A 27,990-nucleotide genomic window follows, 5' to 3' on the forward strand; every position below is an offset into this window, starting at 1 on the left:
TGCCCAGTTTGCCAGTTTGAGTGGCCTTCTCTTTCCTGCCGGGACTGTGACCGACGCACAGACCTCCCACAGACCCCACCAGCTACTCAGCTCCCCGGGCTTCAGGTTCCTCTGCTGAAGCACAGGGTCCAAAGCTCACGGGGTCACATGGCTTAAATGGGGTACTACGTGCAAAACTTGGTACACAGAAGCCGCTCAATAAAGCTAGGCTATTACCATCATCATTTTGACTTTACAATGAGGGTACTGAAATACAGAGAGAGGTAAATGTGAGAAAACGTTTATCTTTGTAAGAGTTTTCATGCAAGTGCTTTCCCAATTCAGAAAAAAAATCATGTATGGCCAAGTGTCCCCACTAGAGGGGAAATGTGGGATGATAATGAGTCTAGTGCTGTGCACAGCGAGGGCAGGTTCTTGGGCTCCAGGATGGTGCAGGGAGCTTCTCCCCCTGCGAACACCCCCACGCTGAAGGTGAGAGAAGGTCCTCAGAGCAGCAGGGGTTCGGGTTAGGGTTAGGGTTAGGGTTCTCTGCACCCCGCGGCACAGCACTGACTTCTGGGGCCCCGTGGGCTCAACGGCTTCCCTTGGAGAAAGCTCTGGCCGGGAGGACTTCCTGACATGGCTCAGAGCCAGCTCCCGGGAAGGAGAAGACGTGCTGAGAAGGGCCGGGCTGGGACATGCACCCCCCATTCACCCCCAACGGAAGCTGCTACCTCAGTCCCGAGGCAGAGACGTGTCACCAAGCAGGCGGCAGCACCTGGTTGACAAACGTGAGCTCTGGGGACGTCGACACCTGGGCTGGAGCCCAGCCTGGTCAGTCTTAGCTGTGTGGCTCCCCTCCTGAGGCCAAAGAGGCCTCACCAGTGAGGTGGGAGCCACCAGCTTTGCAGGGGTGTGTGGGCATCGAGAGGAGAGGGACAGTGCCCAGTGTGGGGCCTGGCACGCAGTCAACGGTGCCGCTTATCGGCGGTCACAGTTTTCATCGTCAGTGTTCTTGGCTGCCGTCTCCGAAGCTCCTGCAGAACCAGACGTCCTGGGCTGGAAGGGAGCCAAAGGTCCAACTGCGTCATCACGCCCCATGCCCGAGACCCCACCCCAGAGGCAGAGTGCGGGTGCCTTCCGGGTCTTAAACGACACGCACAGTAACGGGTGGATTTATAGAGGGCCCCCGTCAGGCACTGCACTAAGGTCTTCATAAACATTAATTCAATCCTCAGCACACTTCTCTGCTGTAGTTCCTACAACTAGACCCATTTCACAGATGATGAAACTAAGGCTTCAACTTGCCTGACGTCACGCAGCCTACGAGCGGAGTCGGGTTTTCACCGAGGCAGCCTCACCTCAGAGCCTCCATTCTTTAACTTTCTATCCCATTGCCCAAATATCTGGCTGAAAGACCCAGCGAAACAGAGCATCAGGCTTCACCAGCCAGGGTGGCCACTTGCACCAAATGGATGAGTTCGCCAGAAAGCCACCATCTGATTGATGTGGACACGGTGCAGCCATGAGATGTGGAGGTACCCCGTGGACCGGAGGTTCTCAAACCTGGCAAGTCTGAACTACTTACGGCAGTTTTCAAAAAGTACCAGTGCCCAGACCTCACTGCAAGACATTCTTCCTTAATTGCTGCAATGTGGAACTCAGGCACAGGAATTTTTTAAAAGCTCCCCAAGGGGTTCTAATACACAACCAGTGTTGAGAGCCATGGGTGTAGCATCTCCTCTCCCTGGGTGGTGCCCCTGAGTCACAGGGCTGCTTAGAGCCCTCCAGGGATCGGCCCTGTTTGTCTGGACATTTAGTTAATCACTCATTAGCTGATCTTCATAAACAAGGCAATAATAAATTGTGTAAATTCTGACTGGAGACGCCTCTTTGCGTAGAAACCTGAGACCTTCCAAGGAGAACATTTCTATTACCAGGGTAGTCAAATTTCCTTTGGAAAATGGTAATGATCAAATCCCCTTTTCCTACTAATCACGTATTGCAAACAAATTGCCCGGAAACACTGCAAGGCATCCAATGCCATTCAGTAAATGGCCCTTTTCGCTGGCTCTGGCCTGTCAGGCTTGCCCTCTCTGGCTTTATCAAGGAAACAGCCACTCCCTGTTGCAATCCTCCTGGGAATGGATTTCTTCACTTTTCCCTGAAAGGCCAAACAGCCTCCTTCCCTGAATCCCTCATTAAGCAGGGGAAGCTCAGCCCTTTGTTATCTTCTTGTGCATTTCCCTTGAGGATGAGTTTTAGTTACAAATTTAAAATGCCCATAATTTTAGACAACATCTGAAAAGCAAACAAAACCGTTTTATTTTGAACAAGAATACCTGTAGAAGGGCTGTTAGACGTCTAGCCCGCATCCCAGCCCTTCTCTTTCCTACCAAAGCTCCCTCTCCCGCGCAGCCCACGAGGGCCCGGGATCTCCCACCTGCCCCTTCTAATGCGCTCCATCCTCCCCCATTCCAACCCGGGACCGGCGGTGGAGGCGCACTGACGCTGCGGCCCCCTGGCACCGTGGCTTTCGGCAGAAAATTAGAACGTGGCAGAAGAGTGAAGCTGGGCATTTCTTCCACCGGCGTCCTCCTTTGCCGGGTCGCTGCAGGCTGAGGGCACCCTCTCCCGATGGACAGCGCCGCCATTGGGTTCCCAGCTGGGCTCTAGGACCCGCCCTGCCCTGCCCGGCTGCGAGGTGGCCCTGGCTCCCCGCTGGGGGTGGCCCCTGGGTGCCGCACCTCCCTCGGTGAGTTCCCTGGATGTGGCCCACACTTGGCCAGTGGCCACCTTATTAAATTCTGCCCCATGGGCCGGTTTTAATGTGCCACCTGCCTCCTGAGGGGCCCTGATGAGACCTCGTGGGACTCATAGCCCAGCGTCAGGGCCGGGTTCTGTCCCAGCCCCCATTTACCCACTTGCCAGTAGCAGTGCCCCCCGCAGGGCCGAGGCCAGGCAGCAGTATGCTCCCGCTCACCCCCTGACGGGAAATAGCAAATCTCCCGAGGGGTTAAGCCTATTTTAATTATTATTATTTTATGTAATTTGCTGCTGAAAGCACAACTAAAACAGTTTTATCAGTATTTCTTTTGTGTAGCAGCATTAGGGTTTAAGGTATTTCCCATGCATTGACCCATGTAATTTTCTTAATATCCATGCGAATAATAATAATAATAATAACAGCCAATGATAATTAATAATAACTAGGAGCCAGACACCATTTTAAGAGCTAAGTATAACTTGATTAATCCCGACAGGAACTCTGCTCAGTAGGTGCTGCTATTATTTCTATTACGGTCATCGTTAGAAGGCGGGGAGGTGGCACAGAGATGTAAAGAACTAATGTCAGGTCACCCAGCTCGGAGCGGCCGAGCTGGAATTTAAACCCGGGCAGTCCCCCACCCCTGAGTCTGTGCCCTCTACCCCTGTATTCTCTCCACTCTGAGTTAGGGGTGGCAGAGGGGGTGGTTCGAAGCTTCTCGCACCCCAGAAAAGGTCACATTCTGTTAACCCACCCCTGCGCGAGCAGAGCTACCGCGGGCGGGACCCTCCGGTGAGGCTGCTCCAAGTCAGATGTGACCCCCCACCCAAGGCGGATCTTAGTCCTCTGGTGGAGACTTTCTAAGACGATGAAAGACAGAAAAAAACAGCTCCCGAGAAGCCCCGGAAGGTGGGAGAGAGTCCACCAAAGGGAGGGCGCCACCGAAGCCAGAAGCCAGAGGCCACGAAGCCTGGGGGCGGGGCAGCGGGTGCAGCCGTGCCCTGGGGTGCAGAGGTGCCCGACGGGAGGAGGTTTCACCCCGTGGACCCCTTAATCGGGCGTTTTCACAGTGCACGGGGAACCGAGTGGGGCCCTTGCTGAAAGCCAATCATTCCTGGTGCAGCAAACGGAAACAGCAGGGCTCCTCATGCCCATATCACAAATGGGGAAACTGAGGCTCGGGAAAGCCAATCACTCCTGGTGCAGCAAACGGAAACAGCAGGGCTCCTCATGCCCATATCACAAATGGGGAAACTGAGGCTCAGGAAAGCCAATCACTCCTGGTGCAGCAAACGGAAACAGCAGGGCTCCTCATGCCCATATCACAAATGGGGAAACTGAGGCTCGGGAAAGCCAATCACTCCTGGTGCAGCAAACGGAAACAGCAGGGCTCCTCATGCCCATATCACAAATGGGGAAACTGAGGCTCAGGAAAGCCAGTCATTCCTGGTGCAGCAAACGGAAACAGCAGGGCTCCTCATGCCCATATCACAAATGGGGAAACTGAGGCTCAGGAAAGCCAATCATTCCTGGTGCAGCAAACGGAAACAGCAGGGCTCCTCATGCCCATATCACAAATGGGGAAACTGAGGCTCGGGAAAGCCAGTCATTCCTGGTGCAGCAAACGGAAACAGCAGGGCTCCTCATGCCCATATCACAAATGGGGAAACTGAGGCTCAGGGTGCCAAAAATCTGGTTGGGATTGTCAGGCCTTGGCTTCGATCTAGTGCTATTTCCCCACGCCACGTTTTCCTCCCATGAGCTCCCCACTCAGGGCCTCTCAGGATTTGTGGCCTGTCCAAGTGGCCTGGAAGGGGACTGGGGCCCTCTAGGGGCCACTGAATGTACTGCAGCCTTCAGATTAAATCATGGTGTTCAATTTCTACCTAAAATAACTTCGCAAAACTAGGTACTCCTCATGGAGTTTAAGCTGTCACCCCAAAACTTTATTATGTCTCGAAGACTGCAATTCCTGGTATATTAAAATATCTATATTTAAAATAAAACTGGGATGCCACAGTGTCTCAGTGGCAGAGTTCTCGCCTGCCATGCCCAAGACCCAGGTTGGATTCCCAGTGCCTGCCTGTGCAAATAAATAAATACATAAATAAAATAAAATAAAACTGTTAGATCATTCTTCTATTGGTAACCAAAGAAATACAAGTTCCACGGCAATTCAAAATTCACCGTAATCCAATTTGAACATGTGATTGTAGTCATAGAAATTTTGCATCCTTCATTTTTTTCTTGAAACCTTATTTCTACTCCACGTTGCACACAGAATGGCATCCCAATGTGATATATTTTATTCCTAAATTAATTTTATTAAAATTTGCAACAAGAATATTCATATAAACTAAAAGTAAATCCGTTTTACTAATTTTCTGTCACCATAAGGCCCTAAGTGTTAAAATACTTCTTTGGGATTGAATAATCTTTAAAAATATTATTAATACACAATTCTTCTACATTACAAGTTTTTATAAATAATTATTAACCACAAGAGTTCACTTTTACTTGAAATGCATTTACTAATTAGATGGATTTTTATTCCGATTAGTTCATTAAGAATTTACTTATTGCTAGAATGAGACAAGAATAAGTATTAAGTCTATTAACATTTTTTCATTCTTTGTAGTTGTAGGTGATGAGAAACTTTATTGACATAAGTAAATGAGAATATAAAGTATATTATTAATGTCCCTCAATGTTTTGAATGCCTTCAGATTATTTACCAAAAGTGCATAGACATCTATCATCAAAAATTGCTTTCAATGAGCAATCAGTTCATATTTCCTTCCTATCCTTTATCACATAAAAGAACTTTATTCTTTCTTTATTTTATGGGCGCCTCTTCCTGCCTCCCTCACCTGTAAGTCATGCTGGCTCCATAAAGAGTTTTGTCTGTGTGGCACAAGTAAGTGCTTAATAAAACTTGTTGAACAAATGTCTCAGGCAGCCTGCAACCCAGAGGGAAGGAAGCACCAGTCATTCTGTTGGGCCAGGGGCTGAGGGTTGACCGGCTGTGGAGGGACTGGGTTCCCTGTGGCCTCAGTGATTGCAGCCCGCTTCTCCCCTGGAGTCAGCGCCCCAAAGGGCACTGTTGTCGGGGCAGCAGAGCTTCTCCCCCCAGCCCCAAACGTGCAGCAATGCCCCGATTCTCCTGCACCTCTGGCACTTGGGCAGCCCCTCCTCTGTCCTCTCCTCTTTCTTAATAGATCCCTCGGTGGACTGAATGGCTGTCTATGGTATTCTTGAGCAATTTTGATATATCTGATGGTTCCTACAAACTTTGTTCATTCTGTGGCCTTGTGCCACTTAACAGAGGCTCCCGGAAGACCCTTCCCTAACCCTACCACACACATCTCCACACCTTTGAAGGTCTATAAATTGCATTTATATGTTTTATTGTTATTCTTATACCAGGGTGTGAGGTGGACAGGACCATTACTACCATCTCCTAATTTTAAAAGTGAGGAAACAGGGCAAACGAGATAAAGAAACATGCCCAGCATCACATCATTAGCAGATTTTGAGTAGGGATTTAGATGGTTAATCCAGATATGGTGCGGATATTGATTTGAGTCCAGCCTGATTCAGCAACTTAGCTGATGATGGGAAAGAACTTAGGTTCTCAGAACTTCAGTTAACTTAGGAAAATGGAACCACTAAGAATGTTTGATGTCAGATGAAATAATGTTTACAGCCTTGCCATACTCCTCAAACACTTCCTTCCTTATGCGAAGAGAAAGTATTACTATTATCCCCATTTTAAAGTGAGAACACTGAGGCTGTGGGATAATCTCATAGTCTTCAGGAGTGTGGACCTAACCCCAAATGGGCACTACCACAGACTAGCTATGTGACCTCGGGTGAGTTACTTAATACCCGTCTGGGACAAGGTACCACCCAATACATGTCAGATAACACTGAGAACTTTTTCCCAAGGCCATGAACAAACAGTGGCAGGGCCAGGGTTGAAACTGTGCTCTATTTCCAGAAGTCATGTTCTAACCCACAACACAATGCGATCTTTAGAGCCAGAAAGTTAGAGGGAGATAGGAAGGGAAATGAGTATGAGTGTGTGTGTGTGTGTGTGAGAGAGAGAGAGAGAGAGAGAGAGAGAGAGAGAGAGAGAGAGAGTAGAAAGAAGAAAAGGAAGGAAGGAAGAAAAAAAGAAAGAAAGATGAGCTGCATGAGATGAAGGTTTGGGGGAGACAGAAAGTTCAGGGAGAGGGGAGAGAAAGTGTGGGCAGCTGGTCTGATGCCTGAGGGTGTAAATGGAGCATCAGGGCATTTTGCTGACTGGCAAGAAGTGGAATTCCCCGCAGATGCCTCTCCAAAGATTCCAGTAAAGATTTAAATTGCTCAATAATGCTTCTTTGCCATTACAACAATGTTCCTTTGGAAAGGATGAGATAGCCACAAGGCAGCCAAGCTTTATTCAGGTTAAAATTTCTGAAAGAATTCTGTTTGTTCACTCTGGATGGGACGACCAGTGTTGGAGTTCAGGGGAAAGGGGCTAACATTTCTAGACCAAATGCCACTGTGGGCTCCCCAGCAGCGATGTGGTCTGCTCACTGTGCATCATCTACTTTTGGAACTGACGAACTGGCTAATAAAGATGTCAACACAGACATCTTCAACATGGGGACATAAGACATCCCTGGAAACATTTGTCCTCAGAAACTAATAAAAAAGCAAATCCCATTTACATGGAATTCTGAAGAACGCTAGAGACTGGAGGAGGACTCTACAAATACTGAGTTGAAAAAGCAAAAACATTTATACCAAGATAGAAGGTAGGAGCGCTTTGACTCAGACCTGCCAGTCCAGGCTCCTCCTGTCTCTTGGTCCCACGTGGCTTGAGGGTCACACAGCAGCAGCAGTCCGTCCCGGGCACCTCCTGCCCTGGTCGTGGACCACAGAGGGATGTGCAGCCATAAGTTAGAACACAGATGCATTCAGGCCAGGGGACCACAAGCCACGGAGACCCAGGGGAATGCCCCAGCAGTCAGCGAGCACATGAATACAAAAGGGTCCCCAGGAAACAAAAGAGATCTGCGGCAGAGGTGATGGCAAGTGTTGCATATACTCAACCTGGTGTCCCATTGCTGGAGGACCTAAATGAAAACATGGGCATTTGTGAACGCCGACCCCACCTGGATCCCTGGGGTGGGGTACTCTAGGGTGAAAGCCACTGGAGCAGGAAAAGCTTCTCAGAGAAAAGGGAAAGCTGAACTGCTACAAAGCAGGGCAGGCCCCAGGAAATGGGGCGCTGAGTATGGGAGAGCATTTGAGAAAATCATAGGCACTGGGGAGGAAAATCTGCACCAAACAAAAACAAAAACAAACAAATGAACAAAAAAAGGAATAGCCAGGACTCCCAGAGAAGGAATAGAAGGAAGGAAATGTTCTCCTGGAGGTGGTGCAATGATTGCACATGAGAGGGCAGTGTTAAAAGGTGCACCTCATGTTCATGGCAAGAAACAGGTGAAGAAGATAGAAAAATTGAACAATTAAACATGGGCTGCACTAAAGGTACAGTATAAGCTGTTCCAAGCATGGAAGAAAAGATTTAATATGCCGTCAATCTATAATAAAATCTAGGGAAGAGGGAAAAACTTACTTTCAAAGTTAGCACACCAAAATAGCCAGATGTGATTATTTAGACATGAGCAAAAAATCGTTAGCCATGCTAAAAAATAGGAAGATATGGTTCATTCAAGGGAACAAATTAAAACTTCAGAAGAAACACAGACATTAGAACAACTAATCAGAAGGATTCAAACCAATATCTTAATTCAAGGAGTTGAAGGAAAATATGGATAGTTATAAACTAAATATGGATATAAAGAGCTAAAGGATACTAAAAAGACAATGGTGAACAAAAAGAAGGGTTAGAACGTTTTAAGGAAACATGACAGAATGTATGGGGATGAAAAACGCAATGTGGAAATTAAAAATATACTGGGGGCATACACCAGCAGATTTCTTAGACTGAAGAAAGAATCAGCAAATTAAAAGAACGGTCAAAATGTACGATTGGAAAAAAAGATAGAGACAAGAATATAAAAAAGGGACCTGCGTGACAGAATGAAGCATATGAACATATACATCAGGTGAGTCTCAGAAGCAAAAGAGGAAGAGAAAATGGGCTGAAAGAACATTTAAGGAGATAATGGCTAAAATATAGAAATATGCATGTCCAAGAAGTATAACATTCTCCAAACAGGATAAACCCTAATATACCCCACGCCAAGGCAGATACTAATCAAAATGCCAAATGCCAAAGTTAAAGAGAGAATTCTACAAGCAGCAAAAGAAAAGTGATTCATCATAGACAAGGGGTCCTCAATAAGACTAAGTGCTGATTTCTCATCAGAAACTATGGAGGCCAGAAGGCAGGGATATGCTATCTTTAAGGCACTGAAAGAGAAAGACTACCAGCCCAACATCCTTTACTGGAAAAACTGTCCTTCAAAACTGAGGAGAATTTTAGACATTCATGGATAGACTTCATCCTCAAAAGTCCTGCCCTACAAGAATTGCTCAAGGGAGTTCTTCAGATTGAAAGGAAAAGACAGGAAAGCATGACTTAGACCAGCATGAAGAAGTAAAGATCTTCAATAAAGGTAACCAATTGAGTAAACACAAAATCCAATAGTACTGCATCCTCAATATATAACTCTGCTCCTATTTCCTAGAGTTAGAATAAATTTGAATAATAAATAATGGATAGGCAAAATTTAAAGAGGTAATATATGACAAGACAACATAATGAGGGGAAACGGAGGGATACAGGAACAAAGAATGTGTATGCTATTGAAATTAAGTTGGTATCTTTCTAAACTAGAGGTCTGTAGACTTAGATTGTTTAATACAAACCTCAGGGTAACCACAAAGAAAGTATTTAAATATGTATGAATGCCAGAGACCCTCGTTCAATTCTGCTGCCTGCCCATGCCCTCCCCCAACATGATACATATATATATATATATATACATATACAATACATATACATATATAGAGAGAAAAAGAAATGAGAAAGGGGTGCTCAGTTACATCATAAATGATCAACTATGCACAAAAGGCTAGAATAAAGAAAAAAAACAGACAAGAAAGATATGACATATAAAAAACAAAGGACAGAATGGCTGAAATAAGTACTGCCTGATCAATAATAACAATGAATGTTAATGGATTAAACTTCCCAATCAAAAGACACAGATTGTTTTGATAAATGAAAAGAACTCTCCAACTATATGTTGTTTGCAAGAAACTCACCTTAGACTCAAAGACATAAATAAGTTGAAAGTGAAAGGATGGAAAAAGATATTCCATGCAAATAGTAATCAAAAGAGGGTTGGGGTAGTTATATTAATATTGGACAAATTATACTTTTAAATGAAAATCTATAATGAGACAAGAAGAAAACTATATATTACTAAACGGGTCAATCCATTGAGAAAAAGAAATAACAATCATAAATAGATAGAATATCTAGACAAAAAATCAATAAGGAAACAGAGAATTTGAATAATACAATAAATGAACTGGACCTAAGAGGCACATACAGAACACTGTAACCCCAAATAGCAGGACACACATTTTTCTCAAGTGCCCATGGATCATTCTCCAGGACAGAACACAAGTGAGAGGGCAAAACAGTTCTCAATCAATTTTAGAAGTTTGAAATTATACAATATATCTTCTCTGACCAGAATGGAATGAAGCTAGAAAGCAATAAGAAACAGAAAATAAAAACAAACAAATATATGGATGTTAAACAACTATCAATTGGTCAAAGAATAAATCACAAGGGAAATCGGGAAATATCTTGAGATGAATGAAAATAAGAACTAACATATCAAAACTTATGGGAAATAGTAAATGCAGTACCTAAAGGGAAATTTATAGTCCTAAATGCTTATATTAAAAAGACGAAAGAGCTCAAATAAGAGATGCAATGCACACCTGGAGGAACTAGAAAAAAAAAAACTAAACTCAAAATAATCAAAAAGAAAGAAACAACAAAGATTTGAGCAGAAATAAATTAGAGATAAAAATACAATAGAGAGAATTAATGAAATTAAAAATTGGTTTTTGTAAAGATCAATAAAATTAAACATTTAGGTAGACTAACAAAGAAAAAAAAGAGAGATTATGCAAATAACTAAAATCAGAAATGCAAGGGTGACATTACTACAGATCCACAGAAATAAAAAGGATCATAAGCAGTATCATTAAGAACTGTATGCCAACAAACTAGACAACCTACATGTAATGGACAGATTCCTAGAAACACACTTACTCTAGAAGATATAGAAAGACTCAATAAACCAATTACAAGAAGTGAGATTGAATCAGTAATAGAAAAATTCCCAACAAATAAAAGCCAAGGACCAGATGGCTTCACAAGTGAATTCTAACAAATATTCAAGAAGAATTAACACCGATCCTGTTCAAACTCTTTCATAAATTGAAAAGAAAGGAACACTCCCTAACTCATTCTATGAAACCAATATCACCCTAATCCCAAGGCCAGATAAAGATACCACAAGAAAAGAAAATTACAAACCAATATCATTTGTAAATATAGATGGAATAATCCTAAACAAAAGACAAGCACACTAAATCTTACACCCCTTTAAAAGAATTATACACCATGATCACGTGGGATTTATTCTAGATATGCAAGGGTGGTTCAACATAATAAAACATAATGCACCATATAAACAGAACAAAGAAAAAAACCCCACATGATTATATCAATTGAGACAGAAAAGGCATTTAGCAAAATCCAGCCCTGTTTCTTGGTAAAAACACTTAGGAAACTAAGAATACAAGGAAACTTTCTCAACATGATAAAGGGCATATATAAAACTATACGTTACACTAAATGATGAAAGACTCAAAGCTTTCTCTTCATGATCTGGAACAAGACAAAGATGCCCACTTCTGTTATTCAACATTGAACTGGCACTCCTAGCCAAAGCAATTAGGCAAGAAAAAGAAATTATAGTCAAATAGCAACTCTTTGTAGATGACATGATCCTAAATAAAGAAAGTCCTGAAAAATCTACCACAGAGCTACTAGAGCTAATAAACAAATTCAGCAAAATGGCAGGGTTCAAGAGTAATAGCCCAAAATCAATACTGTTTCTGTACATTGATAACTAACAATCTGAAGAGGAAATTAATAATAAAAACCTCAACTAAAAAAATCAAATATTTAGGAATAAATTTAATCAAGTATATAAAGTACTCATAAAGGGAAAGCTACAAAACATTGCTAAAAGAAATCAAAGAAGGTCTAAACAAATGGAAGAACAGAACATTCCATGCTCATGGACTGGAAGACAAACTATTGTCAGGTTGTTAATTCTACCCAAAGCAATCCCCACATTACTACAATCCCAATTAAAATTCCAACAGCCTTCTTTGCAAAAATGGAAAAGCCAAATCATTGTATTTCTTTGGAAGTGTAAAGGGCCTCAAATAATGGGAAACATCTGTGCTGGTCTGAAGTTGTTATATACCCCAGAAAAGCCATCTTTTCCCTAATCCAATCTTGTGGGGACAGCCATGTTTCTTTTAATCCTGATTCAATACTGTAAGATGGAAATCCTTTGATTGGACTGTTTCCATGGTAATGTGATATATCCAATTGTGGGTGTGACCTTTTGATTAGATGGAGATGTGACTCCTCCCATTCAATGTGAGTCTTGATTACTTTATTTGAGTCCTTTAAAAGGGGAAATATTTTGGAGAAACCTCAGATGCAGATGCAAACCCAGATGTTTGGAAATGCAGAAACCCCAGGAGACACAATTGCCTCAAAACTGACATAGGTGCAGAAATTTTAGAGATGGCTTGGCGTGCCATCAAAGAAAGCAGACACCTAGACATAGACATTTGAAAATTCAGAGCCTGGCAGACATTGCCATGTGCCTTTCCATGAGACACTAAGCAAGCCAAAATCCAGAGTTGTGTCCCAGAATAGCTAAGTGGAGACCCACAGATGCTTAGAGAGGAAACCGCTAGCATCAGATGGTGGAAGCAACAGAACCAGGAACAGGAGACAGCAGCCATGTGTCTTCCCATGTGACAAACATCGGCCTTCCTTGAGTCATGGCATCTTTCCCTGGATGCCTAGGTCTGGACATTTTTAGGCCTTAGAACTGTAAACCTGCAACTTAATAAATTTCGTTTTTAAAAAAGCCATTCCATTTCTGGTATATACTGCATTCTGACAGCTTTAGCAAACGAAAACACCATCCTAAAAAGAACAATGTCAGAGGACTCACACTGCTCAATTTAAAAGCTTATAACAAAGCTACAGTGGTCAAATAGACCAACTGAATTGAATTGAGAGCTCAGAAACGGACCTCCACATCTATGACCATTGATTTTTGACAAGGCTGCCAAGTCTACTCAATTGGGAAAGAATTGTCTTTACAATAGATATTGTGGGAAAAATGGGATATTCACATGCAAAAGAATGAAGGGGGACCCCTATCTCTCACAACTTACACAAAAATTAACTCCATTTAAATATAAGAACTGGGACTATAAAACTCCTAGAAGAAAATGGAGGGACGCATCATCAGGACCTTGTGCTAGGCGATGGTTTCTTAGACAGTGCACCAAAAGCATGAACAACAGAAAAAAAAATAGATAAATGGAACCTTGTCAAAATTTAAAAGTTTTGTGCACCAAAGGACTTCATCATGAAAGTAAAAAGACAACCTACAGAATTGGAGAGAATACTTGGAAACCATATATCTGTTAAGGGCTTAATATCCAGAATTTATAAAGAAATTCTATAACTCAACAACAAAATAACAAAACAAATACCCAATAAAAATGAGCAAAAATACTTAAATAGATATTTTCCCAAAGAAGAAATACAAATGGCTAAGAAGCACATGAAAAGATGCTCTATACAACTAGCCATTAAGAAGATGAAAATCAAACCACAAAGAGATATCATTCCACATTCACTAGAATGGCTACTATTAAAAAATGAAAAAATAATAGGTGCCAGAGAGCATATGAAGAAACAGGAACATTCGTTCATTGTTGGTGGTAATGAAAAATGGTGTAGCTGTTGTGGAAATGGTTTGGTGTGTCTTCAGAAAGTTAAGTATAGAACTACCATATGGTCTGGCAATCTTCTAGTTATCAACTCAAAATGATTGAAAGCAGGAACTCAGATATTTTCACCCTTATATTCACAGCAGCATTTTTTGCAATTGCCAAAAGGTGGAAGCCACCCAATGTCCATCAACAGAAGAATGGATATGCATACACACAATGTAATAAAATGTAACCATGAAAAGGAACAAAGTTCTGATACTTGCTGCAACATGGATGAACCTCAAAGACATGATGCTGAGTGAAATAAGCCAGATACGAAGTGCCCTCTCTGTGCCCTCTATGTGCCTTCCACGGTTCCTATATAAAATGTCATTGTTATCATTAGTAGTGATAGTAATAATAATAATAATGGCTAACATTTTTGTGTACTTAGGCATACCAGTCATTGTGCTAAGTACTTAGTATGCATTAGAATATTTAATCCATGCAAAAAAACTGTGAGGATGCATTATGATTATTCCCGATTTGTAGATGAGGAAACCAGAGCTTAGAGAGGTAAAGTAATTTTCCTGTGGCTGTGCGGCTAATGATGGAAATGCCCGGGTGTGCACACAGCCTCCTGACCTCAGATCCTTCACTCTGTTACTCAGAATTGCTTCTTCCAAGGAGCTTATGAAGATGAGAGCTCTGTTTACCTTGTATATAGATTTGGGGTTAGAGTTTTGTAACACAACATGTACACTGGTCTAAATCTAGGTATGCGTTTCCACCCAGTCTTATCTTTAGGAAACATAGCCCCTCCTGTCACATCCCTTCATGGTGCTGACAGTGATGGTAGTTATTTTCAATGCAGATGAAAGCCTGCCTGATATTCTCCTTACGGAGTATAAAAATTAAGTTATGGAATAGAACTCAGACAAACAAGGGCCTTTCACTCGCAGGGTCATAAGGGTCCAAATTAGGTTGATACTTGTTTATCAAGAGATAGCAGTTGTCAAGATTTTCCTTGGAAATCTAGAAACTGTAAGAAAGAGGAGTGAAGGTATCTGAGCTAAGAGAAAGCTGTGAAACATTAAAATGAACCATTCTGGATAATAAGGGCTTAGGGATTGCATTCTTAGAAGAAAATAATGTAGACGTTTGTGTGAGTGATGCATGTCATCATATCATCATCACCACCAAAATACTATCTACCCCTGTCTTAGTTTGGGTTCTTCCAGAAGCCAAGCCTGAGAAAAGGATTCTTACACAAAGAGTTTATTGGGAAGTGAAGTAGAAAAGCAACAAAGAGAGACAGGGAAGAAAAGGTTGTCATTGAAGGCACATTATCAAGCAGCTGTTACTGTGGGCAGTGAGCTGGCCCCACTGAGGAAACTCTGGGGAACAGTTTTAAAAGCCTTAGAATCATCCCAGCTTAGGATCAGAGGAGCTGGGTTATTCACACACCAGCTTGTTCTGGTCAGTGGTAGTAGACTGAAGGGAGTGGAGGGGCTAATTTCCAGCACCTCGGTAAGTGCAGGCAAAGTGGTTTGGGGCAGAGAAAACTCTCAGGCAGAGACGCGCAGAGGCTGGCAGTTGGAAGTCCACTAACCTCCATGGAGGTAGAAAGGGCAAAAGAGTATGGACGGTCTAAAAGGAACTAAAGGCAATTCTGCTTTAGAGGACAAGTAACAAATAGCGGCACAAACTATAACTAATACTCGTTGAATACTTAGAATCTGTGTAATTCTCACAACCACCATATAAAGAGGGCACTGTCATTACCAGCATTTTGCAGCTAATAGAAAGTACACAAAGTCAGCTAATCGCTCTTGGTCCAGTAACTGGTGAATGGCAGAACCGGGAGTTGCACTCAGGGGGTCTCACTCTAAAGCCCATCAGGATATTCAGTGAAGTGTGCAGGCCAGGGTCTCAGCCTTTTAAACTACTCCCATTTCCCCAGCTTTCATTTGCTCTATCCCACTTGTCCATCCATGCTATGGATATTTTTATCTGGAAAACCTTCAAGCTACCTCCAACAGGTTTGCACTGCCACTTCATTTGCATTTTCTAGGCAAGGTTAGTGACAGTAGCTGCTGACAGCACTCTCCAAAGCCCTGTGCAGGTTTACTGTGACACTCTCATCAGCTCTGTGAGGTACGCATTACTATTATTGGGGAAGAAACAGAACCAAAAAGTGGTGAATAATTTGCTCAAGGCCATGTATTCAGGGAAAACCTTGTCTCTCCTTTGCTCAGTCACTGTGCTTGGCTATCTCCATACCCAGGAGAAAATGTCTGGCTCCAGGACGAGCGTGAGGTGAGGGCACGTGGCCACGCGGGAAGGCCGAGGCTCCCGCGAGGTTAAAGCTCTCCGCCCTGGCCTGGGTGCCGCGGAGACGGTGCTTTAGGGGCCTTAGACAAACCATATCTCAAGAGCGGTGAGGTGAGACCCTCCTAAGACCCAGCGCGCGTTGCAGGTTGGTCTGAGCTCGGCGGCCTCCCTCACAGGCTGCTCTCACTGTCTTTAGGTTTGGAGCACCGCTGGGCAGGGAGGAAAAACCAAGGCCAGGGAGGACACAGACACAACGTGGGCTCAGTCAGGGCCGTGGGAGCCGAGGGCCCTGCGCATCACGGTGTCCAGTGCCTGGGAGCTGCTGACAAGAAGTAGATGCTCAAATAAGGACTTGTTAATCAACCCAGAAAAGCAAGTGCAACGAATTGCGCGTGTCAACATCGTATGTTAATTAATTCTCATTCCTTCTGTCAAACTATACTGCTGGTGGCAGGTTTTTGAAGGTTTTAATCTACAACCACCTCGTGAGCTAGCTGGAAAGAAACCCTCCACGGAGCAGGGGCTGTTCTTGCCACACCACATATTTGAGGACCGAGGCATCCTACTCTACTTTGCAAGAGTTATTGCTCCCACTCGGCCTCCCAAATTGACTTCTTCTAAGGGCTGACGTCTGAGTGAAATGTTCTCAGGTAGAAACAAGTTGACCATGACACCATTGGCTTTTATTTTAAAAATGTATTCCAAATCTGAAAATGAATATTAAAAATCTCCAGAGTTCTTTCTTCTGGTCTTTTCACTCACTCGGTCTTATCCCTTTCCACCCTCCCACCCTTCCCGGGTGAAAGGATAGGCGTGCGGTGTACCAACCCTCCGGACGGGCGCTGGGCGAGGGCGCTGTCCGCGGTGCTGAGACGCTCGCGCTCGTGGGCGCGGTACTGTGGGCTGGGCTGGTCTCACCCTGCGCCCCAGGCTCACGACCTTTCTCAGCAAGGCCTTCACGAGCAGAGCCCCTCTTTTTGTGATTCCAGCCCATCCTCCGTGCTGGGAAACGAATTACTTTTCAAGACAGACTCTGAGGGGGTCTCCTACCTCCCTAGTTTTCTCAAGAACTCAGCGATATTCTGAGAGTGGAAACTTTGGGAAAAGTTAGGCTTCTTCCTCCCCCATTCCCAAATTTGATGCATTTTGTTAGGTTATGGAAACCAGCTCATCAGGCCGAGGGCCAACTATAGGGCTGGCAGCGAGGGATATACAAGCATGGGAAGTTTCCTAGGCCAACAGTAGTTAGTCCTTGCAAGTAAAGTGCAGGCTGATTCTCAGCCACTGGGGGTGCCCTTGCTGGAGGCCCTCTATGGGGTGCTTTTGTTGTTGTTGTTGTTGTTGTTTGTAAGTTTTTTTGTTTTCTTGTTTTGGCATGGGCAGGCACCAGGAATCGAACCCAGGTCTCTGGCATGGCAGGCGAGAACTCTGCCTGCTGAGCCACCGTGGCCCACCCTATGGAGTGGTTTTAAGAGATGTCTCCTAATATGCATGGTAGGATGGGATTTTATGGGCAAGGCCAGTGGTTCTGTGGCCCAGCTCAAGGTTTCCTCTACTCAGCCTCATTTTTGGCCTCTGAGAGGTCAGTGGAATGAAAGGGGAGGGGACCTGTGACTTCTCAAAGAAATCCAAGGACCACACTTTTGAAAAGAAATACATGAGGGAGAAACTCAAAGACACAAAGGAAGCTTCATTCCTCACAGTTCCCTTTCTAAATCCAAACTCACTGCTGTCTGGGTCCCTCACAAGAAATAGAAACATCAGCCCTTTGCCATGGCCCGCTCCACTTGCAATGTGATTGCAGAAAGGGGCAGGGTCCAGTTGGCATTTCAGTGAGAACACTTGTACCTAAAGATATCTCAGAGAGAATACTTTCATTTTGTCTTTAATAGATATTTCTTAATTTACTTCTTGTAGAGTTATCTATACACTGGGACACGAAAACCAATTTTCCCTCCCCTTGCTTTTACTCTGAGCCCTTTCTTCAAAGGAATTGTACATACTACAATGGAGAAAGTAAACTGTGCCTTGAAGCTGGCAGAGTTGAAAGTAGGATTATAAACGAGATGAAAATTCCATTATAAGGGCAATTTCTAGCACATATAAAGTCTTCTAATGTTTATAACTTTTTAAACTGCACAGGAAATCTAATGAAAGGCACTGACCATGTGTGTGTTTTCGTATTTGTGCATGTACAGTCCACTGGTAAGAGAAAGCTTTGATCACATTTTTTTCTTTCTTTTGCCTTTTTATGGTCATTTATATTTTGTATCATCTGTGATTTTATTTTTGCAATTGTTAGTCGAGTCATTTGTTGCTTTCTGACATTTTTAGCCCTAGTGTGGACAATTGTGAAGTTTCAGTGATGTAATTTCGTTTCCTTTATCCATTAATAAACATTTATTAAGCACTTCTCATTTGTCAATTATTGTACCAGCAGTATAAATACATATTAATTAGCCATAATCTAGTCAAAACCGGATCATAACGTCTTTCTCTAAAACATTAGCATAGACTAGGAAGCAGTTTTTTCAATCACTTTTAAAAGAAATGGGAAATTCAAAACTTAATGGCTTCTCAAACTTTGGTTGTAAATAAGTTATTTGTAAGAGACAATCTTCACTACATTCCCTGTGATTGAACCTACTCAGGAATTTTTTAAGAAAAATTATTGAGCACCTGCTATGTACTAGGTGCTAAGTGTTCCAGAAGTGAAGAGAATGGTCAAGGTCCCTGTTTTTATGAAGCTGACATTTTAGTCATAAATTCTTTGAAGCAAAACTAAAATATACAACTTGGAAAACTAGAAATAAAATTTAGATTCCTCCTTTCAGAAATGCTAATGCTTACATACTTGTCATGTTTTTACATGTATTTCTTTTGTTTAAATGTAGCAGAAACTGTTACTCTTGTTTCTAAAAGACTGCACACTTACTACATAATAAATAGGTGATGACCTAACATATTGTAAACTTACCTATGAATTGGGCTTTTATATGCAGATAAAAAGAGTTAATTGATGAGCAGCACATTAATAAAATTCAAAGATTATCTTCCAGTCAGTATGTTCTTTCTGTGAAAACTGCAAATAAACCTAAACTTAATGAAAAACATTTTCAGAACGACCAAAATTTAGTATTCAATGAAAAATTAATCTAAAATATTATAATATTTTTTGTACCAAAGCCAAAAGATTCTCTAATTAATGTGAAGTAAAGAAACACTTTCCAAAATAGTCCCTTTGCAGAGTGTTTAAGGCCTAGGGAGTATCAGAGAAAAAGTCCATTTCCATTTTTAGTGAAAATCGGTGTCTATCATTAGATTCTTCAAAGACATGAGGAAATAGATACAAGGGCAGCAAAATCCCAACTTCAGAACAATGAAAGAAACTCATTCAGAACAAATTGTTTTTATGCTTGGCTGACATGCTTAGGCAAGTATTATTACACTAATTCATCAGGGACAGAAGTTTAAAGATACATGTGAGCATTTGAGTCCTATCTCAGGGATGAAAGAGATGCTGGTTTAGCCAGTGTTTTTATTTTCCTGACCGCTAAAACAAATACTCTACGACAGGTTGGTTTAGCAACAGTAATTTGTTGGCTTATGGTTTCAGAGGCTGCAGGTTTGCTTTCTCCTGGAGTCAGTACCTTCTGTCTAGCCTGTAAGCTCTGGGGTTCCCTGGCTCTTCTCTCACATGGGATGCATGTGGTGGCCTCTTCTTTCTTTTCCACGCTCTGTTGGCTTCCCTCTTCTGGCTGCCTCCCTCTGGCTTCTCTCTTTGTGGTCTTCTCTCTAAGGCTTCCAGTGATAGGATTAAGAGCCATCCTGATTCATTTGGGCCACACCTTACCCAAAGTAACCTCATCAAAAGGTCTTACTGACAATGGGCAAATCCCATAGGAGTGGATTGGGGTCAAGAACAAGTTTTTCAGGGGTACAGAGCTCCAAGTCATCACATCCAACATAACACCCTCATCGTTATCATGCAAAACCGGGAGTCAAAGAAGGGAAGTGACTTCTCGGAGGTGATGCAATTGGCAATGGTAGATGATCGTCAGAAGTCAGGGTTTCTCAAATTTAATGTACCAGTAGATTTGCCTGAGTATATTAAAAAAAAATCACTTAGGGTACTTAAAAGTGTAGGTTTCTAGGCCCCATTCCCAGAGGTTTTAATCGGGTAGAGCTGGAGTGGTACCCAGGAATCTGTTTTTAATTCAATTTCCTACTGGTGGTGGCTCAGTCGATCTGAGAACTACAGCTGAGCTACCTGCAACACCTTTAAAGTTTTGTCTTTTTTAAGTACAAATGTTAAAGTGTTGTGAGGATTTGAAAGCATGCCCCTAGAGACTCTTTTATATTCATGGTTTCACATAAAATGCACAACCACAAGTGTCAAAGCTTGTTATCTACCCAGACATGACACTGATAATCACAGTGAATCCCTGCAACAGGCTGGAAATTTGATCTTCTAGGGCACAAGATCACCCAGCTAATGTGCTTCTAAGACAATGAGAGTGTGCTGGTTTGAAAGGAGGTATGTCCCCTAGAAAAGCCATGTTTTAATCTAAATCTTATTTCATAAAGGCAGAATAATCCCTATTCAATACTGTATGTTTGAAACTGTAATCAGATCATCTCCCTGAAGATGTGATTTAATCAAGAGTGGTTGTTAAGCTGGATTAGGTGATGACATGTCTCCACCCATTTGGGTGGGTCTTGATAACTTTCTGGAGTCCTATAAAAGAGGAAACATTTTGGAAAATGAAGGCGATTTGGAGAGAGCAGAGAATGCAGCAGCACCACGAAGCAGAGAGTCCACCAGCCAGTGACCTTTGGAGATAAAGAAAGAAAATGCCTCCCTGGGAGCTTCATGAAACTGGAGGCCAGGATAAGAAGTTAGCAGATGATGCAATATTCACCATGCACCCTTCCAGCTGAGAGAGAAACCCTGAACTTCATCGTTCTTCTTGAACCAAGGTATCTTTCCCTGGATGCCTTAGATTGGACATTTCTATAGACTTGTTTAATTGGGACATTTTCTTGGCCTTAGAACTGTAAACCAGCAACTCATTAAATTCCCTTTTTTAAAAGCCATTCTGTTTCTGGTATATTGCATTCCAGCAGCTAGCAAAGTAGAACAGAGAGGATCTACTCCAAAATCACAGTTTATTTCAAGCAACATTCAAACCAGAAAAATTTTGTAATCACTTAAGATGTTTAAAATAATTAAAATTCCCACTTTTGCTGTGGATTTGTTATTCAATAATATATTCACTTATTCATTAAATAAATGTTTACTGAATGACTACCAGCCAGTCCCTGCATTATAACATGTTTTGCATCATAAGTGACTTCAAAATGCCTCCCAAAACAAACTTGGGAATTAATTGGAAAATGATACTGGAGGTTGTATGGGTCAGGTGGGGAATTTCATTACTCTCCACAGCATTATTTATAATTACAACAAAACTTACAGAAATGTTTTGTGTATCACACTATAGAACTTTAATGCTGGCAACTATTTTAATGGGCTCCTAAATTAAAGGAAGTCTACACAGGCAAAGCATCAAAGCAGTAATTGGAATCATAGTTAATCCGAACAGAAGATAAACTTTGTGAGTTACGGTTTATATTCAATCTGAAAACTAAATTCAAATGACAGTCTTGTGTTTTACAGTTAACCATATATACTCCTATAGGGATTCTCCAGAGCAAATAACAAAAGCTTGAGTGAAGCAAAATTTTAACGAATCTTGACCAGAGTGACAGATTATTGATTTTAACCCTATTGAACATATAGAATTATCATCTCTATATCAAAGATGTCCCCAGAAGACACACCATTAGGTTTTTGTGGATGTAGTAGTATACAGTTATTTCAGATTATTTTGATTTCTTTGCTTATCCTTCATCTTATTCCTAAAAAGGATTTAAGGCTGCCATTTCAGATTAAAGTTTGCCTTTTCAGATATTTTCAGAAGAAATGAAAGACGTAGTTAGATTTTCCATCTACGGATTTGTCAGTGGATGGACATGTCTTCACTTTAATTTCTGGAGGGCACTGCAAAGGAGTCCAACTTCACCTACAAAGAAAAACATCTCCATGGGCTACTTATAAAATAGAAGAACTCATGTCCACAATTTGCAAAGCACTAGAAGATCTGTTGATGTAATTAGCTTCCTCTTTCCACAGGCCCTTCTCCAGAGAAGGAGCTAATAGCTTTCTCCCCAGGAAAATCCCCATATGCTCTGTTTCTCCTTTACCTGGCCATCCTCAGAAACCTGCCAGGAGCTAAGCCACCAAATCTAAATGTGTGGTTCACACAATCCTCCTGTGTCAGAATCACCCGAGGCCTTATTACAAACACAAGTTCCCCAAACTTACCCCACATGTAATTAACTTGATCTGAGGTGATGACCCAAGACTATTAATTTTTAACAAACTCATCAAGCAATTTTGATGCACACTAAAGTTTGAGAATGCATGGTCTAGGCAGATAACTCAGCCTAGACAGCTAGGCCACCAAACTAAGGTATGATGGGTGGTTACCGTTTGCGCCACATTATCCCACCGCCAACAGGTCAGAGCGGCATGGACTCTTCTTAGAAGTGGAAAGGGCTTGGAGTTGGACAAGCTCGCTCTCTCGTACATGAGATGCAGAGAAAATAGGGCCTCACCGAATGTCATGAAACACTAAGGACACTTCTTCTAATTCCTGAATTTGTTATTCTATGATTTTGAAAACTCCCTTTAAGCAGTGGTCTATGGCGTTGTTTTTCATTTTCAGAGGGAATGAGAGAGGGAAAAGGAAAGCACAGCTATGGCTTGACCCCTCTGCCCTGCATCCCAGCCTCTGCAGCATTTTGTTGGCCTCTTCTATGGACACGTCTTCTCCAGCTGAGTGTCCAAGACGGAATGTATGGAGGTGAATCAGCTTTGGACCTTTTCAAAATGGCTGATGAGAAGTGACCACTCCTAATGGAGAATGCCTATAATGGCCAGAGCTGGTTATAGGCACTAGAGCTGGCCACAGACAATGTCAGAGGGTATTAAAAGGGCACTTCAAGTCTAACTGCCCTTTTGGCCTTTGTCAGATTTAGACAAGGCAAGGACCCCCGCCTGGTGGAATCTCACTGAAACCTCACTAGAGCTGGGGCTTCAAAGCCAGGGCTGAGAAGTGGAACAACTTCAGAGTGATCCTTTTCATAAGCCTTTGTGTGCTTGTACGCTTTTATTTATGTGTTTATGCAAACACACATACAGAAATATTTATTTATTATGTACTTCCACTTATTTATTATGTACCACCCCCGGCCTAGAACTCTGTCATTTAGACTCACCCCTTTGGTGGTTTCATCTATCACCCAATAATTCTTGAGTACCTAATCATGTTTTTAGGTAGAGGGCTAGGTCCTGGGGATTTGACGGTGAACCATACATGGATCCCTACATAGGTCTAACTGGAAGACATACAAATAAACAGATAATTGCAAACAACATCATAAGTGCCCCAAAAGAGAGGCCTGGTAGCAGAGACAGAGGAGGGACACCTAAACCACTCACAGGCGAGGGGAGGAGGAGGGAGGTTCGGGGAAGTCTTCCTGCAAGAAGAGGCATGCATGGAAGACTGAGAGGATGAGCTGGAATTGGATCACTCTCAACTGGAGCGGAAAGGAGGGCATTTAAAACATAATGAACTGCATGGGAAGGAGCCAGGAGAGCGCATGAGAACAGAAAGTTGAACGACATGCCTGGAGGGGAGTGTGAAGGGCTGGAGAGAGAATCAAGCAATGATCAAGACAACTCTTGTGATTTTTAAGAGCAACTACTAAAATATTCTTATTGTTCAAGAGGAATGAAAGGCCAAGATTCTCTCTCGTGGCACGGATGAGCTCAGAATGTAGACAGGACTTGTCTCAGTGTATAAGATTCCAGAAAAGCAATATCAATTGGGCACTGAGGAAACGGGACGCAGAGGCAGAGGAGAAAGAGGGAGATGAGACTGATAAACCTGGGGCGGGAAGGAGGTGTGGGGTGGGGTGGGAGCCCAGGAAGGTCAAAGGAGGACAGTCAAGGCAACTGCGGCCTCTTTGCTAAGGAACATGCCGCTTAACAGGAGATGCCTCTTTCCTTAATTTGATATTTAATGAATTTCTTATTGTTTCCATGGCAAACAAAAGAAAATGCAGGGCGGGCGAAGGTGGCTCAGTGGCAGAGTTCTCACCTGCCATGCCGGAGACCTGGGTTTGATTCCCAGTGCCTGCCCATGGAAAAAAAAAAGAAAGAAAGACAATGCAACCTTCTACTTCTGAGAGAGTGACTTCAGAGGGTTTAAGTTACTTACTGTTGATGGAATCAGCCAAAATCTTCAGCTGCTGGGTGCTGTCCAGGACCTCGATTCTTTGTGTGTATGGGTCATAACGAACTGAGAAGGGCCGTGGGATTGTGGCAGCAAAGTTCCTAAGACCAAAAATAAACCTGAGTGAAAGGCCTTATTTGAGGAAAGTAGTCCTAAAAGATCTCCTGGTGGAATCTCACTTTTCTATCAGCAGCACTGAAACCTCACTAGAACTGGGGATTCAAAGCCAGGGCTGAGAAGTGGAAAAATTTTAGTGTGATCCTCTTCAGAAGCCTTTGTGTGTTTGTGTGCTTTTATTCATGCGTATATGAAAACACACACACAGAAACATTTATTTATTACGTACCTCCAAAAGGGCAGAGGGAGCTGAGAATAAAAGCATAGATTATAAAAAGGCTAAAAATTCTTACCATTAAATAAAATCAAAAGAATGAGCGAAACCTGATCAAGGAAATGTATAGACAAAAACAGGCTCTGAGATGACGGAGACCAACGCAAAGAGGAAAACAGCCCTTGATAATTGGAAAAAACAACACTATTAATAATAAAATTTAACACAGATTGAATGCTTCCTGTGTGTTAGAAGCTTTGCTAAATCCTAACTGCTTTTGGCTCCTTACAGATATCATTCCTAAAGCACGAGGACCTTTACAAAGGATGCTAAGCAAAATACTTAACAAGTGATTTCAAAAGGGCTTGCAAGATGCAAAGACCTCGCGGATGGTACGCCCTGGAGGAGAGAGTCTAAGGGAGATCCACAGGGCTTCCCGAGCTGGGCAGGAATGGTGGAGCGTGCTGGCTGGAAACCCGAGACTTTCTGGGCTCAAATTCTGCCCCTGCCAACGACAGCCCTTGTCACCCAGGACAAGCAGCTCCACACCTCTGTGCCTCAACTTCCTCATCTGTAAAACGGGGCCAATGATAGCACCCACCCCAGAGGGTTGTTATAAAACAGAGTAAGAGCTATCTGAGTGTCAGCTGTGACCCTTTATTGTTGACCAGGGACTCGTGGAGAATAAGCAGTTACACATATGCCTCAACCTCTTCTCTGACAAGAGGTCTTCTCGGCCTGGCTGTGAGGTGCGCCCAGCAGTGCACATCTGTGGTTCTGCCTGCTCTGTGCCCCTTTTCCTTCTTCCCATCGGGCATTCCATTTTCGCTTTGTACTGTCTACTTCTACTGACTGGACCCACCTCAGCCGGCCAGCAGGGGGCACAGGCCCAGCTCAGTAGCCAAGCCTGCAACGGGACCTGAATCTTGAAACTGGTAACTGCTGGGGTCGGTTTCTTTTAGCCATGATGTTCTGAGAAAACCCCCAGAGAAGTCCAGGCCCCTTCTCTTCAGCATCCTCTCTGTGAGCCACCTCACAGCAGCACTGGAGTCTCAGTAGGAATCTCCTCTGGGCCCCAGGGACCAGCAGCACAGGTAGGATTTCAGGGCCAAGAGGCCCAGGTCCTGGCACATTCTCTTCTTTGTAGACATGACCCGACCATCTCTTGTGTCACGAAGTTGTCTCCACAAGGGCCCTTCCACATGTGCTCTTAGTATAACGGGGTGGCTGTGAGCACTGGCTCTGAGCTCCTTTGCCTGGGCCCAAACCTGGGCCTTCCATTCACTAGTATATGATCCTGGGTGAGTTACTTACCCCTGTATGTGTCTGTGCTACCATCTATAAACCCCATAGTCCCATTGGAGGATTCAAGGAATTGATAGATGTAAAGCACTTAGTAGAGTTTGGCACTTAGTTGGTGCTAGGGATGTACTCTCTGTTACCTATTACCATTACAAGGAAGAGTATGTAAGAGTGAGTATCAGGCCAGGTAAACCCTCTGCCTGGCCTTTCTCTTGCTTGGAGTGACCTCATGGGACTCTGTCTTGAACAGTCTGGTTGGATGGTTGCTAGAGCAGGTCATAGGCAGGGCTATCAGTTTGGACAGCTGTGTCTCAGAGTCCTTTTGCTGCTCTTTCAGTCTCGGATAAGCTGCCTCTAAGACATATGCATTCAACAATTCCTTTTTTTTTTTTGCATGGGCAGGCACCAGGAATCAAACCTGGGTCTCTGGCATGGCGGGCGAGAATTCTGCCTGCTGAGCCACTGTGGCCCGCCCTCAACAATCTCTTAATAAGTGCTTATTATGTGTCCAGCATTATTCCAAGGGCTGGAGGAAGAGCAGAAAGCACAAAGGACAAAATCCCCGTCCTTATGAAGTTTAAATTGTACGTATTAGAAGTTAATAAGTACTTTGGAGAAAAATAAATCACAGAAGGATGTAAGGAGTGTTAGGGGTAGTTGTAATTTTGAATAATTTAGAGACAGTCTCACAGACAAGGCAAAATTTGGGCAAATATTTGAAGGTGGTAAGGGAGCAAATTATGTAGGTGTCTGGAAGGATACAACAAACACAAAACTTCCCCAGGTTAGAAAACTTCTATGACTGAGTTGGGGACAGAGATCTTTTGTGCCCTTTCTGTACACAGAAGCTTTAGATGAATAGATTTGGTGGCTGCATTGAGCATGGGGCACCTGGTGGCTGCATTGGGCAGCATGAATTGTCTGTAGGGGTCAGCATGTGCAGCCAATTCTCTGTGAAATAGGGTCTAGCTAAGGAGCACCTCCCAACAAAGAGTGGGAAGGGACAAGGCTGGGGAGACTTGGGAGATAAACTCTGTCTGCTGCATCATGTTGCCATAGGCATTTGAGTTCACTCTCCTGCCAACCACTCATACATTAGTGGCATCTGACCCACCCAGAGGTCTGCAGAGCTGCTGGCCCACCTTGGTTGCTGCCTCACCTCACTTTCTTCTTAGCATCATTAAAGCTCTCGGCCACGTAATACAGGGGCTGGAACTCTGTGACAGTGTATTCCTGGACCGCTGTCTTCTCCAGCTCCAGTGGAAGGAGCTTTGGCTTGTCTGATAAGCAGTACTGCAGGCCCCAAATGAAAGTTTTCACAGTTAAATCAAGGTCAGTGATTTCTGCTGCATCCCAGAGGCCATTTGTGCACCTCCTCCCATTTTATCCAGATTCCTTCTGCACCCCAGTCAAAATGCAGTGAACTAAACTGTTTTGCACATCCTTGATCCTATACTTCAAAGCCACCTGAAACTTACAACCAAGAGAGAAGGGGATAAGTCACCCAATCTATTGATCAGTAAGGTGATCAATCGCTGATGTGAGGGGAAATCACACTGTCTGATGTATGTTTGCATATATTGGTACACATGCTCCAACCTTAGTATCAGAGGCCCCTCTGTTCTGGAGATCTGGGAACTTGCGTTTCAAGTTTTACCTCCAACACCCACACTCATGGCCGAATCAGAGCTGTCAAAGTACCACCACTGGCAAATAAGCTCTCAGGTTGCATCTCAAAAAGGATGTAAATGGGGGTCTCAACAGTAACAAGAAACAAGAACGGTCTCCTCTCCCCACCATATGAAATCCATCCTTGGTTCTTCTTAGGGTCA

General features: G+C 43.2%; 1 protein-coding gene across 1 annotated transcript in view; it reads right to left on the reverse strand.

Annotated features, from left to right (window-relative positions):
• Positions 1-21,312: 21,312 nt before the first annotated feature.
• Positions 21,313-27,990, reverse strand: part of PAH (phenylalanine hydroxylase) — a 77,748-nt gene continuing 71,070 nt past the window's right edge. Inside the window, exons 11-13 of the mRNA XM_077111829.1 lie at positions 27,318-27,451; positions 24,511-24,626; positions 21,313-22,248 (exon numbers count right to left, since the gene is read on the reverse strand). Coding sequence (XP_076967944.1) covers positions 22,205-22,248; positions 24,511-24,626; positions 27,318-27,451 — 294 coding nt within the window. The 3' untranslated portion in view covers positions 21,313-22,204. The remainder of the gene's footprint in view (positions 22,249-24,510; positions 24,627-27,317; positions 27,452-27,990) is intronic.

The sequence above is a fragment of the Tamandua tetradactyla genome, chromosome 7 (genome assembly GCF_023851605.1).
Source record: "Tamandua tetradactyla isolate mTamTet1 chromosome 7, mTamTet1.pri, whole genome shotgun sequence".
NCBI lineage: Eukaryota > Metazoa > Chordata > Mammalia > Pilosa > Myrmecophagidae > Tamandua > Tamandua tetradactyla.